This window comes from Trachemys scripta, chromosome 1 (genome assembly GCF_013100865.1).
Source record: "Trachemys scripta elegans isolate TJP31775 chromosome 1, CAS_Tse_1.0, whole genome shotgun sequence".
NCBI lineage: Eukaryota > Metazoa > Chordata > Testudines > Emydidae > Trachemys > Trachemys scripta.
The window spans coordinates 295,874,288-295,887,854 of NC_048298.1; the positions used below are offsets into that span (position 1 = coordinate 295,874,288).

The following is a 13,567-nucleotide window of genomic DNA, read 5'->3' on the forward strand; positions in this document are numbered from 1 at the left end:
TGGGTGGGGGTTGCAGTAAGCCCACTCTTCTGTGCCGCTGCCTTCAGCGGTGAGCAGGCAGCCAGCTCTGAAGACAGCATCACCACCACCAGCAGCAGTGCAGAAGTAAAGCTGGCAATATCATGCTATGCCATGCTCCTGCATGCAGCAGCACTGCCTTCAGAGCTGGACTCCCAGCCAGCAGCCATAGCACTTCCTGCAGCCAGGGGAGGTTCCCAGAGATGTCTGACCCAGCCTCAGGAATGGCATGTGCAAAGAAAGTCCTGTCCCTCCCCAGGACTAGCAGCTGGAACCTGGTGCTTGGGAGTTAAAGGGGCCTTGGTCTGGCTGTAGTAGGGGCAGGAGAGTGCCCACAGGGCCCTAAGCAGTTGCCCACTTGCTCACCTGTAAGGCCAGCTCTACCCCCTCCCCCCCTTCAAAGTGACAACCTCTGCCCCATACCAGGCCACCTCACTTCTGCGCTGCTGCTGCCTTCAATGGTGGTCTCCCAACAAGCAGCTGCTGCCCAACTCTGTGCAATCTGGTCTCCCCTACGCTAGCCAGATTTCACAGTCTGTGACCCATTTTTCATAGCTATGAATTTGATAGGGCCCTAGGTATGTTAAAGATGTAGTCCCTTTCAAAATAATAATACAAGTACTAGAGCTAGCTTAGTAGTTCTACAGTTATATTGCCATATTTCTCATATTAGCTGGTTTGAGTCTAAAAGGAAGAGTCAGACTACTGCCCTATTTAAGGTCTCTGCTACAGTGAATCCTGACACAGTTAATTAGGGCTGAGTCATTACTAGTTATACTTAAAATTATTGATTTTTTTTTGTCCACTGTTCTCTCCCATTTAAAAATCTAATGTTCAATGGATTCTCAATGTATGATAGCAGGAACAACTGTTTTTAAAAGCAGTGGCTGTACAATTTGTCTAAATGTATGTTACTGATGGAGGATTTTAGACAGTTCTGCAATTCATTAGCATCTCAGATAATTCACTGAGGAGAATAGCAGCATCAGTTATAACTTACTAACACTGTCAAAACCACCTTCTGCCCAGATGTTTTCACCAAATTAACTGACTTTCAACTCCAAGACCCAAGCTAACAGTCATTTGGGTACCAGACCAGTTTGTATTCATTGAAAACATTGTTGCTTTTATTTTTCTCTTTTGTCACTTTTAATGTGCCACACTGCCAGCCCTTCACACGTTACAGGAACTACAATACACATAAAAGAGAATCTAGTTCCTCGCTCTTCTTGTACAGCATAAGAGGGAATTATGCCCACAGCTACCTGGAAAAGAGAACCAAGAGCCAGTGCAAAAATGCTTGTGTGATCTAAAGCCATGTCAGATGTTTCTAACTGAATCCAGTACAATTTTTAAAAATACTACCCAATACATATCAGATTAGACTAGTGGCTGTTAATGTTAGGTGTTTTGGGCTCTTCAGTCCTGATTGGTTTAACGAATTAGGGCTTGTCTATACTTACTGTGGAATCGTTGAGCAGCAATCAATACATCGGCAGTCAATTTAGCGGGTCTAGTGAAGTCCCACTAAATCGACCACAGATCACTCTCCCATCAACTCTTGTACTCCACTGGATCGAGAAGAGTAACGGGAGTCGATGTGAGAGTGTCTCCCATCGACATAGCGTAGTGTGGACCCTGCGGTATGTAGATTTAAGCTATGTCAATTTGAATTATGCTACTCACTTAACTTAAATTGCATAGCTTAGATTGACTTTTTGCATAGCTTAGATTGACTTAGGCCTTGTCTACACTACAGGGGAAGATTGAGCTAAATTACACAACTTCAGTTACCTGAATAACGTAGCTGAAGTCGACGTACTTAGATCTACTTACGAAGGGGTCCACGCTACTCTTCTCGATACAGTGGAGTACAGGAGTCAACAGGAGAGTGATCTGCGGTCGATTAAGCGGGTCTTCACTAGACCCGCTAAATCAACTGCCACAGTGCTGATTACTAATATTGGTATTGCAGTAGTGTTTACAGGCCTCAACTAAGCACCAAGGCCCACTGTGCGAGGCCCTGTCCATGCAACACAGCAACGGTCCCTGCCCTAAAGACCAGACAATCTAAGTGTTAATTGTTTCTGTAAGGCTAAATAATTATGCAATGAATTTTTAGCCCTTTGTTTATCTACTACAACACTTCACAGGTCAAGGTGGTTTAGACAACAGTTAGCTTATCCTACCTGGTCAAAACTCTTGTTTAACTGGGTCAAAGCAATATCATGCTTTTTCATTAGTTTCTGGTATTCTGCCAAGCTGTCTGCTTCCTTTGTGAGTTTCTCTAGACAAAGCAAAGTAGGCGAGGCATCAGATATGTGGCCATTAAAGCAATAGTTGAGCAAACTCTGTAATAGGTTACATTTATTTGCAAAATAAGTTCCAGTCAAGTTTTCATACCATAAACAAGTCTGCAGAGTAAAATGCAGTGCTTCATTCTGTTTGGTGCCTTCAAACCTGACCTCACATTGTACTCTTATAAAATCCTCCCACCTCTGTGGCAACAGTATTAAAGAGAACGGCTATGGAGGAACTACTAGAGTAGGGGTTCTCAAACTAGGGCTCAGAACCCCTCAGAGGGTTGTGAGCTGTCAGCCTCCACCCCAAACCCCACTTTGCCTCCAGCATTTATAATGGTGTTAAATATGTAAAAAAGTGTTTTTAATTTAAAAAGGGGGGTCACACATCGAGGCTTGCTATGTAAAAGGGGTCACCACTGTACTAGAGCATATGTAGCTGGCAGCAGAGCACAACTCCCTTCTATTACACTCTTTGCGTAGTCTCTTTAGCTCTCGTCTAGTCTATAACTGTAGGAGAGGACGGGTCCATTTCTGCCATGGAAAAAGTACTGTCTAGCCTGTGCCATGACAGGTTAAGCTTCCATGGGAAGTTTAAAGTTCCCATGTGCTGCAGGACACACTGTACTGTCGCGCTCTGCTGCCTCCCACAGAGGCAGAAACTGGTTGCAAAGCTTCCCTCGTGTGTTACTTAAAACTATTGCAGCCCCTTAGGCCGAGACACGTCAATCTATTTGGCTTGAGTCGGGAAGTTCCCCCTGTGGTAGCTGACTCCGTTCAGTCAGTCAATCTGTGCCGCTGCTTCGCCCCCGGCCCCTGCCCTGGCAGCTGCGCTGCAGGCGCAGCGTGAAACCAACACGGTGCCAGCGACGTTTAACTCCGCGGGCGGCCGCTGTGACGGGAGGGGGGCCGGGCTCCGCGGCCGGGGTGCAGGGGCAAGGCGCGACAGGCCTGGCAGACAGGGGCGCTGCCCCACGCGCGGAGCTCGCCCGCGTGACCGGAGCGGGGAGCGGAGCGTAGGGAGCACCGGGAGGCTGCCCCACGCGCCGCGGCTGGGCTGTGCAGAGCGGCTGCCCCGCGCGGCCCCTCCCGTTACCTAGCGCAGCCGCCATCCGCCCGTACGCCGCGTCGGAGGCGAGACACTGGGGCGCGCTCGCAGCCATGCTCGCCCAGCCCAACAGTCAGAGGCTTAAGTCGCGCGCGCCTTCCCACCAGCGCCCTCGAGACTCGTTCCCTAGCCCGCTGTCATGTGACCCAGCGCCACTCATGTGACCTGCCCCCTCCTGGAGTGGCTGTCACGTGTCCGGGATGGGCCCTTTGATCTGTGGCTAGCGTGGCTGCTCCCCTCTCTCCTCCCCCGCCCCCTTTATCCTTCCTCCTCTCCATGGAGATGGGCACGCGCACACACATGCCCCGTAGCAGGCAGGGTCTCGGGGCTGCTGCGGGCAGCGATGGGAGAAGGCGGGGACTCCAGTGCCCTGAGCTCTGAGCAGCTGCGGCTGGAGCTGGGGCAGGAGAAGCAGATGAAGTGAGTTCCAATTCCAGTCCCAGAGCGGTGGGGAAAGGGGCCGCGCTCGGTGCCTGCAGCAGTGCCTGGGAGTCAGCGTGGGGCGTGCTGCGGGGTACGCCGGGGAAAGGCTCCTAGCGCGCTAGAGAGGAGGTCAAGACTAGGGCCTGCCTGGTATAAGGTTGCCTAGTGCTTTCCATTGTAACACCCTGCTGTCAGGTGCTTCTAGCTTTGCCTTCCCTTGAGCACTGGGGCTGAACTTCCCCAGGCTGGTGTCTGCCTGGGGCTGAGTTGTTTTGGGAAAAGGTCAGCCAAGGAACTCCAGCTGTTTTAGAGAATGAGGCTGAGGAAATGTTTTCTCTTTGCTACGATGTTCTCACAATCTTTGCTTTGAGATGCTCTAGCGCCCACCTGCTTTGAAGCAGGAGCTTGACATTTGGCCAGGGGTGGCCTTTGTGCTCGGGATGTGCCTCTTGCCACCCCCAGGAAGTTCACACCGATTTAACCAAGTTCTAAGCCTTTGAAAAATATGCACATGCTCATAGATTTTAGCAGCTAAATTCCCCAAAGATTCCATCTGCGCTGGGCATGCTCCAGCGCTCACAGCTCAGGGCTGCTGCAGACTATGAGGGGTCGTCTGGGTACTTGAATTGAGAGCAGGGAGCCTTGTTTTGTTTGTCTGTGCTCCAAGTGACCTACTGATAGCCTGGAGAAGGAAGCTGCCTGATGCATGCAGAGAGGGCAAGAGCTACATGGTCTGGGGGAAGTAGATGGCACACAGAGCTTGGGGGGAAGAAGCTGGGATTGGAGGCTTTCGTGGTAGAGGGAGTTGAGGTGGGAGGAGACTGGAACTGGCTGGCAAATGAAACTGGGAGTTAGGAAGGGAAATGGGGGAGGACTTGGGAGTCACTAGGTTGGAGGAGACTGAGACTGAATGAGGCTTTAGGAGGCAGATTGGGCAAAGAGAGTGGGAGGAGTGGAATTGGGAATAGTAGGCAAGGAAACTGGGACTGGGATGGGAAGTCTGGAGAGGTGAAATTAAGATTTGCTGGGCAAAGAGACTAAAAGGGGGATGAGAAGCCTGAGGAGTGGAGACTGGACTGCCTAGGTGAGGCAAGTGGGACAAGAAGCCAGGGGTGAGGAAGAGCCAGGACTAGGACACATTGAAGGGCCTGAGGCAGAAAGGGTCAAGCTTGAGGAAAATGGGTAGACAACTCTGTGCCCACTAGAACACACTCCCTTCCAGAGTCTGGAATGGAACCCCAGATTCCTGAGTCTCACCATCCTTCTGCTGTCAGCAAATATTACTCCTGGGGGAATTGTGTGCCACTGCACACATGCACACTTCTTGTTGGATGCAGAATTATTTTTTCTGCAGAAAATACATTCTGTGGAAGAAGTGCTGCAGTTCCGCCTTTCACCCACCAGAGGCTGCTGTGGCGCCAGAACAGCCCGCTGGCTGGCACTCACAGCAGGCTGCTTTAGTCAGAGCAGCCAGCTTGCCAATGGAGCCAGGTTAGGAGGCACAGTGGGGCACACAGGGCTGTGGGGAGGGGGGTGGTCACAGACAGGGGTTCAGAAGGGCTAGTGGGGGGGGATAGACTTGGGCATGGGCTCAGGAGTTAGTGGGGTGATAACACTGAGCCAGTGTATGAATGGGAGGAGTGCTCTGGGACACATGGGGATGGGGGGGTGCAGGGACACACAGGGTTGGGGGCAGATGTGCCTGATTGAATGGTAGAGGTTAGGTGTCAGTCAGGGTCTCTATGGAGGAAGCTCGCCAACTCTCTAACAATCCCTCCCCGTCCAAAAGAAACTGTTCCATACTTCTCCCACCCACACCAACAACCCTCCAGGTTCCTTCCCTCTTCCTCAGCTCCTCTGTTACCTCTGACTCCCCCAAGCCTTTGCACCGCTTCGGAGGGATGTGGGAAATACGTTTCTGAGTTGTAGTTTAAATGAATTACTCAGAGTTCTATATTAATATGCCTAGTAAGGAATCCATTTGTCAAAAAAAAAAAAAATCCTGAATCTTTTTTTGTCTGTATTGTTATGGACATACTTGCTGACAATATTTTGAAATAAATTACCAAAATAATTGAAACTGGCATGATCATATTGTGTTATGTTGACAAATAAAATATGCAGAATTTTGTAGAATTTTAAAATATTGTGTGCATAACTTGTAATTTTTTTGGTGCAGAATTCCCCCAGGAGTAAAATATCTCTGAAACCCACTGGCTCCTTCTTTTGGGGTGGGAGCAGCAGTCGCCGGATACCCTCATGATCTTCTTGCCTCTAACCCTGCCCTCTCATGCATTTATCTCAACTCTCTCCATCCTCCTCATGCTTTCCTTGCAGTATGCTAACTCTCTGACTTTCTCCCTTCCTGTTGGTGTTTTCTGTTCAAACCAGCAACTGTTTTGTTACCCTCCTGCCCCTGTGCCCCTCCTCCCAAATCTGAAGTGGATGGGGACAAAGAGTGACTGGAGCAAGGAGTAAATTAGGACTTCTCTCCACTCTCCCCTTCCCCCTGGTGACTTCCAGCCTCCTTGGGTTATCTGGCCCAACCTCCTCTTGGACTGAGGGCTTCCTTTGAAACCCTTGACATTTGCAGGCACCAGCTTCCCCACAATTGGTTTCTTCCCTATCTCTTCCCTGATATATCAGCTTCCCATCCCCTCTTTGCCTTCCTGCTTCTCTGATCATTGATTTGGTTGTTTAGATGCTGTCATTTTATTGAAAACTGATGTCATTTCTGGTACCAGCAATATGGTAGTCCTGGAGATGCTGCTTGAGTCCTCTTTTTCTCCCACTCTGGGCTTCACGTATTCTGTCATGTTGTATCCTATACTTGGAACAGTTGCCATTTTCTTGTTCACCCATATCCCTCATTCTCTTCCTCTCCTTAAACCTCACTTTTCCAGTGCCCTTTCTATCTTTTTCTCATCTGTAATCCTTTTTCCTTACCTTACATTCCTGTTAATCCAGTGTTTTTGTTCACTTTAGGCTCCAGTCCTGCAATCATGTCTGCGCAAACTGGTGGTGTCTTTGCAAATTTAAGAGTCCACCTGCATGGCTCAGTCTGTTTATTTGGGGGACTGTGTACTGAGCCTAATGGCCTGCTATGCAAGGCTGAGAGCTTCTTAATGAGGCGTTGATCCCTTAACTAGGGGACAGAGATACTCATGAAGACCAGGGCTTTAAAAAGTGCGCTCCGAAGTGACCGGACGAGGTAGCAGCTAACACTGGAGTTTTGAGGGGGAGTTTGAGGTGGGGCTAGATACACTCAACGTTCTTTAAATTTAAAGCCAAAAACACCCCCTGATAAAAACAAAACATCAACAAAGGAACGAGCTGCAGGAGTAAAAAGAGAATGCAGGCGAAAGTTCAGCAACAGAATGGGGGCTATCCAGTTTATTGCACCCAATGTAGCATGTATTATTACCTGCCCTATGGGCAGGTGGCATATACATGCATTCGGTGCAAGGAGCTCCTGTCCCTCAGAAACCATGTACGGGCTTTGGAGACCAGAGTGGCTGACAGCCTCTGTGCTATTGAGGAGGATGAAAGTCTCAGGGAAGGAGAATATCCAACTGGAGCAAAGGAAAACGATACCATAGTTGGGACCTTCCTTCCAGATAAAGTTGTGGTATCCTCTCGCACTGAGGATACCTCTCCGAGAGAGGGAACTCCAGTTATTAGGAAGAGACAGGTAATAGTTATGAGGGATTTGATCATTAGAAACATATATAGTTGGGTTTACGATGACCAGAAGAATTGCATGGTGACTTGCTTGCCTGGTGCAAAGGTTGCGGCTCTCAAGATATCTAGATAGACTTATGTGTAGTGCTAGGGAGGAGCTGGTGGTCATGGTACATGTACAGTGACATAGGGAAGGATAGGAGAAAGGTCCTAGAGGCCAAATTTAGGCTGCTAGGTAAGAGACTGAAGTCCAGGACTCCATGGTAGCATTCTCTGAAATGCTTCCAGTTTCACATGCAGGGCCAGTTAGACAGGCAGAACTGCAAGGTCTCAATGTGTGGATTAGATGATGGTGTAGGGTAGGGAGGAGGGGTTTAGATTTATTAGGAACTGGGGAAACTTTTGGGAAAGGGGGAGCCTATACAAGAAGGATGGGCTCCACCTAAACCAAAATGGAACCAGATTGCTGGCACTTAAAATTAAAAAGATCATAGAGCAGTTTTTAAAGTAAGGGCTGGGGGAAAGCCGACAGGTACAGCAGCATACATGGTTCGGACAGAGACATCTCTGAGGGGAGGATTTATTAATGGAGATTCTCTGTGTCCTAATAAGGAGGAGAGGATGGAAGGTGATAAAATATGGGTAGGATCTGATGAGAAACAGTCAAATAAAAAAGAGTCCCATTCAATTATATCATGTAATGGCAGACAGATAAGTAGTGACAAGTTTTTAAAGTGCTTGTACACAAATACTACATAATAAGATGTGTGAACTAGAGTGCCTTGTATTAAATGAGGATATTGATGTAATAAGCATTGCAGAAACTTGGTGGAATGAGGATAATCAGTGGGACACAGTACTACCAGGGTACAAAATATATCGGAAGGACAGAACAGGTCATGCTGGTGGGAGGAGTGGCAATAAGTTTGAAAGAAATCATAGAATCAAATGAAGTAAAAATCTTAAATGAACCAAACTGTATCATAGAATCGCTAAGGATAATAATTCCATGGTCAAATAACAAGAATATAGCCGTAGCCATATATTACCGACCACTTGACTAGTATGGTGATAGTGACTGTGAAATGCTCAGTTTGATTAGAGTGGCTATAAAAATAAAAAACTCAATAATGGGGATTTCAACTGTCCCCATATTGACTTGAGTACATATCACCTCAGGACGGGATGCAGAGATAAAGTTTCTTGACACCTTAAATGACTGCTTCTTGGAGCAGCTAGCCTTGGAACCCACAAGAGGAGAGGCAGTTCTTGATTTAGTCCTCAGTGGAGCACAGGATCTGATCCAAGAGGTGAATATAGCTGGACTGTTTGATAATAGTGGCCATAATATAATTAAATTTAACATCCCTGTGGCGGGGAAAACACCACAGCGGCCCAGCACTGTAACATTTAATTTCAAAAAGGGGAACTACACAAAAATGAGGAAGTTAGTTAAACAGAAATTAAAAGGTACGGTGCCAAAAGTGAAATCCCTGCAAGCTGCATAGAAACTTTTTAAAGACACCATAATAGAGGCTCAACTTAAATGTGTACCCCAAATTAAAAAACATAGTAAGAGAACCAAAAATGTGCCACTGGGGCTAAACAACAAAGTAAAAGAAGCAGTGAGAGACAAAAAGGCACCCTTTAAAAAGTGGAAGTTAAATCCTGGTGAGGAAAATAGAAAGAAGCATAAACTCTGGCAAATGAAGTGTAAAAATATAATTAGGAAGGCCAAAAAAAGAATTTGAAGAACAGCAAGCCAAAGACTCAAAAAGTAATAGCAATTTTTTTTAAATAGATCAGAAACAGGAAGCCTGTAAACAACCAGTGGGGCCACTGGACAATCGAGATGCTAAAGGAACACTCAAGGATGATAAGGCCATTGCAGAGAAACTAAATGAATTCTTTGCTTTGGTCTTCATGGTTGAGGATGTGAGGGAAATTCCCAAATCTGAGCCATTCTTATTAGGGGACAAATCTGAGGAACAGTCGCAGATTGAGCTGTCATTAGAGGAGGTTTTTGGAATAATTGATAAACTAAAGAGTAATAAGTCACCAGGACCGGATGGTATTCACCCAAGAGTTCTGAAGGAACTCAAATGTGAAATTGCAGAACTACTAACTAGTTTGTAATGTATCATTTAAATCAGTTTCTGTACCAAATGCCTGGAGGATAGCTAATGTGACACCAATTTTTAAAAAAGGACTCCAGAGGTGACCTCGGCAATTATAGGCCAGTAAGCCTGACTTCAGTACCGAGCAAATTGGTTGAAGCTATAGTAAGGAACAGAATTGTCAGACACATAGATGAATATAATCTGTGGGGGAAGAGTCAACATAATTTTTGTAAAGGGAAATCATGCCTCACCAATCTACTAGATTTCTTTGAGGGGGTCAACAAGCAAGTGGACAAGAGGGATCCAGTGGATATCGATATTTTCAGAAAGCCTTTGACAAGGTCCCTCACCAAAGGCTCTTAAGCAAAGTAGCTATCATCGAATAAGAGGGAAGGTCCTCTCGTGGATTGGTAACTGGTTCAAATATAGGAAACAAAGGGTAGGAGTAAGTGGTCAGTTTTCAGAAGGGAGAGAGGTAAATGGTGATGTCTCCCTGAGGTCTGTACTGGGACCAGTCCTATTCAACATATTCATAAATGATCTGGAAAAAGGGGTAAACAGTGAAGTGTCAAAATTTGCAGGTAATACAAAACTACTCAAGATAGTTAAGTCCTAAGCAGACGGTGAAGAGCTACAAAAAGATCTCACAAAACTGATGATTGGGTAACAAAATGGCAGATGCAAAAATCAGCAAAGAGTCCTGTGGCACCTTATAGACATACATCTGTTATCTATAAGGTGCCACAGAACTCTTTGTTGCTTTTTACAGATCCAGACTAACACGGCTACCCCTCTGATACTTAAAATGGCAGATGAAATTTAATGTTGATAAATGCAAAGTAATGCACATGGAAAACATAATCCCAACTATACATATAAAATGATGGGGTCTAAATTAGCTATTACCACTCAATAAAGAGATCTTGGAGTCATTGTGGATAGTTCTCTGAAAACATCCACTCAATCTACCGTGGCAGTTAAAATGCGAACAGAATGTTGGGACTCATTAAGAAAGGGATTGATAATAAGACAGAAAATATCATATTGCCTCTATATAAATCCATGTTACACCCGCATCTTGAATACTGCACGCAGCTGTGGTCGCCACATCTCAAAAAAGATATATTGGAATTGGAAAAGGTTCATAAAAGGGCAATAAAAATTATTAGGGGTATGGAATAGCTTCAGTATGAAGAGAGATTAATAAGACTGGGACTTTTCAGCTTGGAAAAGAGACAACTAAGAGCAGATACGATAGAGGTCTATAAAATTATGACTGGTGTAGAGAAAGTAGATAAGGAAGTGTTATTTACTCCTTTTCAGGACACAAGAACTAGGGTTCACCAAATGAAATTAATAGGCGGCAAGTTTAAAACAAAAGGAAGTATTTTTTCACACAACGCACAGTCAACCTGTAGAACTCCTTGCCAGAGGATGTTGTGAAGGCCAAGACTATAACAGGGTTCAAAAAAGAATTAGATAAGTTCATGGAGAATAGGTCCATCAATGGCTATTAGCCAGGATGGGCCGGGATGGTGTCCCTAGCTTCTGTTTGCCAGAAGCTGGGATTGGGCAACACTGAATGGATCATTTGAGGATTACCTGTTCTGTTCATTCCCTCTGGGGACACCTGGCATTGGCCACTGTCGGAAGACAGGACACTGGGCTAGATGGACCTTTGTTCTGACCAACTATGGCCGTTTTTATGTTCTTAATGATCAGGACCTTAGATTGTAAACTGAATGGGGAATGTGTCTTAAGCTGTGTTTCTAAAGTGCCAAGATTTATATAGAGGAATATATGATTTTAAATACAGACGCCCCCGGGTTACGCAAACCCGACTTACACAAATCCGCACTTACAGAAAAAGTTCCGTAAGCTAGACATAGGAGGGTTTTTTGTTTGTTTGTTTTGGAGTTTTTTTGCGTAATTGTCGGGTATACGTTTCCGACTTATGCAAAATTTGAGTTACGCAAGGCGTTCCGGAACAGAATGCTTGCATAAGTGGGGGAGTGTCTGTAATAAATAATTATCAGAAAGATAATTGTGGAGTTTAATATTTAGGCTTTCTGCTGCAATATTAATCATTTTGTCCATTTAACCTGGTATTAAAGCATCATGGAAAGCATATCTCACTAACACTGACTAGATACCTGAATGGGTGGAAATGCAAAAATGATGGCAGTTCTCAGTGGCTCCTTCCACTGTCAAATGCTTGATTTAATCAAAGCTTAAATTTCCAATACAATTGACAGTTTGTATATTTTGAAGACATTTCACACTCTAAAGCTCTAAACTTTTTTTTTTCAAATTAAAGTTTAAGTAATGAACATAATAGTGACTTAGCTGCTATATTTCTAGGGGGAAATTTCTATTTGTTATATATAGGGCCCTACCAAATTCACGGCCATGAAAAACGCCTCATGGACCATGAAATCTGGTCTGCCCCATGAAATCTGGTTCTTTGTGTGCTTTTATCCTATACTATACAGATTTCACGGGGGAGAGCAGCATTTCTCAAATTGGGGGTCCTGCCCAAAAGGGAGCTGCAGGGGGGGTCACAAGGTTATTTTAGGGGGTATTGCCACCCTTACTTCTGCACTGCCTTCAGAGCTCAGTGGCTGGAGAGTAGCGACTATTGGCTGGACACCCAGCTCTGAAGACAGCACCCCGCTAGCAGAAGTGCAGAAGTAAGGGTGGCAATGCCATATTATTCCACCCTTACTTCTGCGCTGCTGTCTTCAGAGCTGGGTGGCTGGAGAATGGCAGCTGCTGACTAAGGGCCCATCTCTGCAAGCAGCAGCACAGAAGTAAGGGTGGCAATACCATACCCTGCCATCCTTACTTCTGCGCTGCTGCTGGCAGCGTCTCTGCCTTCAGAGCTGGGCTCCTGGCCAGCAGTCGCTGCTCTCCAGCTGTCCACTTCTGAAGGCAGCACCGCCACCAGTAGCAGCGCAGAAGTAAGGGTAGTAGTACCATATCCCCTACAATACAACCCCCACACACATTAACCTTGCGACACCCCCCACACACACACAACTCCTTTTTGGGTTAGGACCCCTACAATTACAACACCGTGAAATTTCAGATTTAAATAGCTGAAATCATCAAATTTACTATTTTTAAAATCCTGTGACCGTGAAATTGACCAAAATGGACTGTAAATTTGGTAGGGCCCTAGCTATATACTATTTCAGACCCTGGGTTTAGCTGCTAGTTATTATATACTTTGATAATTAGTTTCTGAAGAATGAAATCTATGTCATTGTCATATGTGGCCAAAAAGTATCTAGAAGAATGATTATTAGGCTCTAAGCAGTGAGTTCTGAGTTAAACTAAGATCAAAATTTCCAATAGCACTTTTCTCAGGTGTACTTGTATGTATCAAGAACTAAGATAATCGTTAGTTCATTAGCTTAACACAGGATGTCTTGCCAGACAAGTACTGATATCTAAAGATAGTATATTTTATCTTCTTATGAAAATGTCTCCAACTACAAAATTTCAGAAATGCCTCTATCTTTGTAAAGCACTGTAGCAACCCTAGAGAAAAATATTGTAATGATGGGACATTGGACAGAGTGCACTGGTGCTCTGAGGTGGTACAGAGAATTCTCTTTAAGATGCATGGCTAGCGGATCTTGCTTACATGTTCAGAGTCACACTGATCACCATTTTGGGGATTGGGAAAGAATTCTCTTCCCAAGTTAGATTGGCAGGGACCTCGGGATTTTTGGTTTGTTTTGGGGGGGGTTTGTTTTTGTTTTTCACCTTTCTCTGCAGCATGATTCTAGCTCACTTGCTAGGATCATCTACGTATGTCTCACCAAATCCTTTCCCTGCCATTGCAGGGGCCTCAGGCATTCGTGCACCTCAGTCCCTCCTATTCCCTGTCTGTGGCACACAGTAGTTTAGTC

General features: G+C 45.6%; 1 protein-coding gene across 3 annotated transcripts in view; it reads left to right on the plus strand.

Moving 5' to 3' along the window:
• The first annotated feature begins 3,636 nt into the window (after positions 1 to 3,636).
• LOC117871035 (coiled-coil domain-containing protein 169-like) overlaps positions 3,637 to 13,567 on the plus strand; it is a 45,585-nt gene continuing 35,654 nt past the window's right edge. For all 3 annotated transcript variants that reach the window (XM_034758609.1, XM_034758610.1, XM_034758611.1), the window contains exon 1: positions 3,637 to 3,846. In XM_034758609.1, the coding sequence (XP_034614500.1) occupies positions 3,770 to 3,846 (77 nt within the window). In that variant the 5' untranslated portion in view covers positions 3,637 to 3,769. The remainder of the gene's footprint in view (positions 3,847 to 13,567) is intronic.